Source organism: Electrophorus electricus, chromosome 10 (assembly GCF_041902795.1).
Source record: "Electrophorus electricus isolate QZ-2024a chromosome 10, ASM4190279v1, whole genome shotgun sequence".
Lineage (NCBI taxonomy): Eukaryota > Metazoa > Chordata > Actinopteri > Gymnotiformes > Gymnotidae > Electrophorus > Electrophorus electricus.
Window position 1 is genome coordinate 22,145,777 of NC_137506.1, and position 7,500 is coordinate 22,153,276.

The 7,500-nt window shown below is 29.8% G+C and overlaps 1 protein-coding gene across 2 annotated transcripts in view; it reads left to right on the forward strand.

Annotated features, from left to right (window-relative positions):
• coq8ab (coenzyme Q8A, genome duplicate b) overlaps positions 1-7,500 on the forward strand; it is a 32,921-nt gene that overhangs the window by 19,243 nt on the left and 6,178 nt on the right. For both annotated transcript variants that reach the window (XM_027002474.3, XM_027002473.3), the window contains exons 5-10: positions 4,969-5,043; positions 5,281-5,406; positions 6,658-6,743; positions 7,036-7,176; positions 7,295-7,376; positions 7,485-7,500. The exon at positions 7,485-7,500 is cut by the window's right edge and continues 78 nt beyond it. In XM_027002474.3, the coding sequence (XP_026858275.2) occupies positions 4,969-5,043; positions 5,281-5,406; positions 6,658-6,743; positions 7,036-7,176; positions 7,295-7,376; positions 7,485-7,500 (526 nt within the window). The remainder of the gene's footprint in view (positions 1-4,968; positions 5,044-5,280; positions 5,407-6,657; positions 6,744-7,035; positions 7,177-7,294; positions 7,377-7,484) is intronic.

The window sequence follows — 7,500 nt, forward strand, 5'->3', positions numbered from 1 at the left end:
ACATGTATGTATGTATGTATGTATGTATACATGTATGTATGTATGTATGTATGTATGTATACATGTATGTATGTATGTATGTATACATGTATGTATGTATACATGTATGTATACATGTATGTATGTATGTATACATGTATGTATACATGTATGTATGTATGTATGTATACATGTATGTATGTATGTATACATGTATGTATGTATGTATACATGTATGTATGTATGTATACATGTATGTATACATGTATACATGTATGTATGTATACATGTATGTATGTATACATGTATGTATGTATGTATGTATGTATGTATACATGTATGTATGTATACATGTATGTATACATGTATGTATGTATACATGTATGTATGTATGTATACATGTATGTATACATGTATACATGTATGTATGTATACATGTATGTATGTATACATGTATGTATGTATGTATGTATGTATGTATACATGTATGTATGTATACATGTATGTATACATGTATACATGTATGTATGTATGTATACATGTATGTATACATGTATGTATGTATGTATGTATACATGTATGTATGTATGTATACATGTATGTATGTATGTATACATGTATGTATGTATGTATACATGTATGTATACATGTATACATGTATGTATGTATACATGTATGTATGTATACATGTATGTATGTATGTATGTATGTATGTATACATGTATGTATGTATACATGTATGTATACATGTATGTATGTATACATGTATGTATGTATGTATACATGTATGTATACATGTATACATGTATGTATGTATACATGTATGTATGTATACATGTATGTATGTATGTATGTATGTATGTATACATGTATGTATGTATACATGTATGTATACATGTATACATGTATGTATGTATGTATACATGTATGTATACATGTATACATGTATGTATGTATGTATACATGTATGTATACATGTATGTATACATGTATACATGTATGTATGTATGTATACATGTATGTATACATGTATACATGTATGTATGTATGTATACATGTATGTATACATGTATACATGTATGTATGTATGTATACATGTATGTATACATGTATACATGTATGTATGTATGTATACATGTATGTATACATGTATACATGTATGTATGTATACATGTATACATGTATGTATGTATACATGTATGTATGTATACATGTATGTATGTATGTATGTATGTATACATGTATGTATGTATACATGTATGTATACATGTATGTATACATGTATACATGTATGTATGTATACATGTATGTATGTATGTATGTATACATGTATGTATGTATACATGTATGTATGTATGTATGTATGTATGTATGTATACATGTATGTATGTATACATGTATGTATGTATGTATGTATGTATGTATGTATGTATGTATGTATACATGTATGTATGTATGTATGTATGTATGTATACATGTATGTATGTATACATGTATGTATGTATACATGTATGTATGTATACATGTATGTATGTATACATGTATACATGTATGTATGTATGTATGTATACATGTATACATGTATGTATGTATACATGTATACATGTATGTATGTATACATGTATGTATGTATACATGTATACATGTATGTATGTATACATGTATGTATGTATGTATGTATGTATGTATGTATGTATGTATGTATGTATGTATGTATGTATACATGTATGTATGTATGTATGTATGTATGTATACATGTATGTATGTATGTATGTATGTATGTATGTATGTATACATGTATGTATGTATGTATGTATGTATGTATACATGTATGTATGTATGTATGTATGTATGTATGTATGTATGTATACATGTATGTATGTATGTATGTATACATGTATGTATGTATGTATGTATGTATACATGTATGTATGTATACATGTATGTATGTATACATGTATGTATGTATACATGTATGTATGTATGTATACATGTATGTATGTATACATGTATGTATGTATACATGTATGTATACATGTATGTATACATGTATGTATGTATACATGTATGTATACATGTATGTATGTATACATGTATACATGTATGTATGTATACATGTATGTATGTATGTATGTATGTATGTATGTATGTATGTATGTATGTATACATGTATGTATGTATGTATGTATGTATGTATACATGTATGTATACATGTATGTATGTATGTATGTATGTATGTATACATGTATGTATGTATACATGTATGTATGTATACATGTATGTATGTATACATGTATGTATGTATACATGTATGTATGTATGTATACATGTATGTATGTATACATGTATGTATGTATACATGTATGTATGTATACATGTATGTATACATGTATGTATGTATACATGTATGTATACATGTATGTATGTATACATGTATGTATGTATACATGTATGTATACATGTATGTATGTATACATGTATGTATGTATGTATGTATACATGTATGTATGTATGTATGTATACATGTATGTATGTATGTATGTATACATGTATGTATACATGTATGTATGTATGTATGTATGTATGTATGTATGTATACATGTATGTATGTATGTATGTATGTATACATGTATGTATGTATACATGTATGTATGTATACATGTATGTATGTATACATGTATGTATGTATGTATACATGTATGTATGTATGTATACATGTATGTATGTATACATGTATGTATGTATACATGTATGTATGTATACATGTATGTATGTATACATGTATGTATACATGTATGTATGTATACATGTATGTATACATGTATGTATGTATACATGTATGTATACATGTATGTATGTATACATGTATGTATACATGTATGTATGTATACATGTATGTATGTATACATGTATGTATACATGTATGTATGTATACATGTATGTATGTATACATGTATGTATGTATACATGTATGTATGTATACATGTATGTATACATGTATGTATGTATACATGTATGTATGTATACATGTATGTATACATGTATGTATGTATACATGTATGTATGTATGTATGTATGTATGTATGTATACATGTATGTATGTATACATGTATGTATGTATACATGTATGTATGTATACATGTATGTATGTATGTATACATGTATGTATGTATGTATACATGTATGTATGTATGTATACATGTATGTATGTATGTATACATGTATGTATGTATGTATACATGTATGTATGTATGTATACATGTATGTATGTATGTATACATGTATACATGTATGTATGTATGTATACATGTATACATGTATGTATGTATACATGTATACATGTATGTATGTATACATGTATACATGTATGTATGTATACATGTATACATGTATGTATGTATACATGTATACATGTATGTATGTATACATGTATACATGTATGTATGTATACATGTATACATGTATGTATGTATACATGTATACATGTATGTATGTATACATGTATACATGTATGTATGTATACATGTATACATGTATGTATGTATACATGTATACATGTATGTATGTATACATGTATACATGTATGTATGTATACATGTATGTATGTATGTATACATGTATACATGTATGTATGTATACATGTATACATGTATGTATGTATACATGTATACATGTATGTATGTATACATGTATACATGTATGTATGTATACATGTATACATGTATGTATGTATACATGTATACATGTATGTATGTATGTATACATGTATACATGTATGTATGTATGTATACATGTATACATGTATGTATGTATGTATACATGTATGTATGTATGTATACATGTATACATGTATGTATGTATGTATACATGTATACATGTATGTATGTATGTATACATGTATACATGTATGTATGTATGTATACATGTATACATGTATGTATGTATACATGTATACATGTATGTATGTATGTATACATGTATACATGTATGTATGTATGTATACATGTATACATGTATGTATGTATACATGTATACATGTATGTATGTATACATGTATACATGTATGTATGTATACATGTATACATGTATGTATGTATACATGTATACATGTATGTATGTATGTATACATGTATGTATACATGTATGTATGTATACATGTATGTATACATACATACATGTATGTATACATGTATGTATACATGTATGTATGTATACATGTATGTATACATGTATGTATGTATGTATACATACATGTATGTATACATGTATGTATGCATGTATGTATGTATGTATGTATACATACATGTATGTATACATGTATGTATGTATACATGTATGTATACATGTATGTATGTATACATGTATGTATACATGTATGTATGTATACATGTATGTATACATGTATGTATGTATACATGTATGTATGTATACATGTATGTATACATGTATGTATGTATGTATACATACATGTATGTATACATGTATGTATGCATGTATGTATGTATGTATGTATACATACATGTATGTATACATGTATGTATGTATACATGTATGTATACATGTATGTATGTATACATGTATGTATACATGTATGTATGTATACATGTATGTATACATGTATGTATGTATACATGTATGTATGTATACATGTATGTATGTATACATGTATGTATGTATACATGTATGTATGTATACATGTATGTATGTATGTATACATGTATGTATGTATACATGTATGTATGTATGTATACATGTATGTATGTATACATGTATGTATGTATACATGTATGTATGTATACATGTATGTATGTGTGTATGTATGTGTACATACATGTATGTGTGTATACATGTATGTATGTGTACATACATGTATGTGTGTATGTATGTGTGTGTGTGTGTGTGTGTGTGTGTGTGTGTGTGTATATAGATAGATAGACAGATATTGATCTCCCAAGTGGTGATATTAAAAATACTTTGTATGCGTGTTAGGTCTGGCTGTTAGACTCGGCCTTGGAGCAATTGCTGAGGTGGCTAAGAAGAGTCTTCAGTCACAAGAGAAAAAAGGTATACTGTAATATAAGTGTTTCATTTTGTTTGTTTTCCTGTTCATTTCATGTTTAATCTGCTTAATTGAGGAAAAATAGAAAAAAATACATTTTTATATAAGTCTTTTTAATTATTTTTAAAAATATATTTCTTTGAGTATATGCCATGGTGTCCAGCAATAAGACAGTAATGCAAAAGTGTCCATCAGAATGTTCCTTCATGAAATTATCATTTGGCATTCATTGTATTCTATAGGCAATAAGAAAGCTGTCCTTGACTCCAACCCTTTTGTCTCTGAGGCTAATGCTGAAAGAATCGTTCGGACTTTGTGCAAAGTGAGAGGAGCTGCTCTTAAACTTGGTCAAATGCTGAGTATGCAAGGTGAGCGAAGACTAATTTTTCCACTTCATAAAGTTGAGAAAGCTACCCTTTAAACCACCTTTCATCTGAATATCAATATTTATTTTCTTCATTGAAACATGTAAAGACTTGTGTAATTATATACAAGTTAATAATAATGTCAGCGTGAATGTCAGGATTTTGCACCAGAGCCTCTTGGATATTTAATCTTCATATGTTGCCAGTATTTTTGATAATCAACATTGTGGTTCAGTGTGGTCTTGGGCTCTTGTTGTTTTTGCTGTGTAGTGTGTATGTGTTTGTTTCCCTGGCCTGCCTCTATGCCCTGTCCTTGATGCTGTCATTGACTCACTGGCCCATTCAAAATTCTCTCAAGTCCTTTTAAGAATGCAAGTTTGCATGGAACTAATGTCATCCTACAATATCATTACACCTCCTCCAGAAGGCATTAGGACAGCTGTCCAGTGTGGCATGTCTGTGCTCGCTACTTGCCCTGTAGAGTTCTTTGCCATTTGCACCCATGAGCTCATCTGATTGCTTGTCTTTAACTCGATTCAATTAATTCATTTCCATGACAGTCAGTCTCTGCCAATTGAAATGAATGTGCAAAGGCAATTTGCAAGCTAGCAACATTTCTACAGTTTAACTGTGAGTGACCAACTGCATTGACCAAATATATTAATTTCATACACTGTCAAAGCAGTTAATGGCCTGTTATTTTAAGTTTGCTGGCTTCACCGTGTATGGTATGTAGATTAACATCAGTCACAGGCTAAAGCCCCGCTTACAGTATTTGTTTAAATCTGCTCACATGCTCTGTGCAAAGATGCACAACCCATTAACAAGCATTTAAATTAATCAACCACAAAATAAATTTGTAAAAGCATACAGTAAGAGTTTTAAAGTCATGTTGTTTTCAGCTCTGACTAGATGACTACCTGGGAGTGGCACACGGATGTGGAAGTGCCACGAGTCAATCTGTCATAGTGAAATCAGTGTAAATTGTAAAAGAACTGGAATATACTATTGACTGTGCACTGTCAGTTATGTGTCAGGCCAGTACTGCTATCATCTAAAGCAACTGGTTATAATGTGCCATGCCCTAAGATAAATGTCATCTCTAGTACTCCCTGAATCTACAAGTTATTTTCTAAAATCTAAAAAGCAAGACAGTTTCTTAGTTAAGCTTACAAGATCATTGGCTTCAAATTTTACTCAATATTTATACAACCTGATACTGGTTCGTCATCACTAGCATCTTCTTTCTTCTAGATGATGCCTTCATTAATCCCCAGCTCGCAAAGATCTTCGACCGGGTTCGCCAGAGTGCTGACTTCATGCCCACCAAGCAAATGATGGTATAGTCTCAAATGTGAGAATTTAAAAACTGATTTTCCTTAGAGCCTTTCTGTGTATTCTGCTTCTAGATTGTTGAAGAACTATCAGCTTCAAACACAACCCAAGTGCTTTATGATGGGTCCAAATTAAAATATTTGTGATAGCTAGGGTTACTTTTCTGAGTAGAGAAATAAAGCACTTTCTAAGTCACTCTGGATATGAGTGTTTGCTAAATGCCATAAATGTAAATGTCAGCATTCTATATTCTGGTTGAATTCTATAGTGAACTTCTTGAGACTTTTTTTATGACAGAAAGTGGTCCGCGATGACCTGGGCCCAAACTGGCAGGACACGCTGGAGTTCTTTGAGGAGAAACCTTTTGCTGCTGCTTCCATTGGTCAGGTGCACCTGGCCAGGATGAAGGATGGCAGAGAAGTGGCCATGAAGATCCAGGTAAGAGAAATACATTCAGTAGTTGGAGGGGGAAAGAAGTTTCACCATTTTACAATGGACCGTTGTGTTTAACCACCTTTGTGTGCTTAATTCATATATTATACTATTATGTCTTTAGTACCCAGGAGTGGCCAAAAGTATCAAGAGTGATGTCAGAAACTTAATGACTGTCCTTAGTATGAGCAATGCATTACCTAAAGGTATGAATTGTCTGTGAGGAAATTTAAAGATGAGAGATTGCTCTTCTCTTGGCGGTACTTCCTCATAGAGATGGTCTAACTTGATCTATGTGTGACCTTGTTCTGCAGGTCTGTTTCCAGAGCA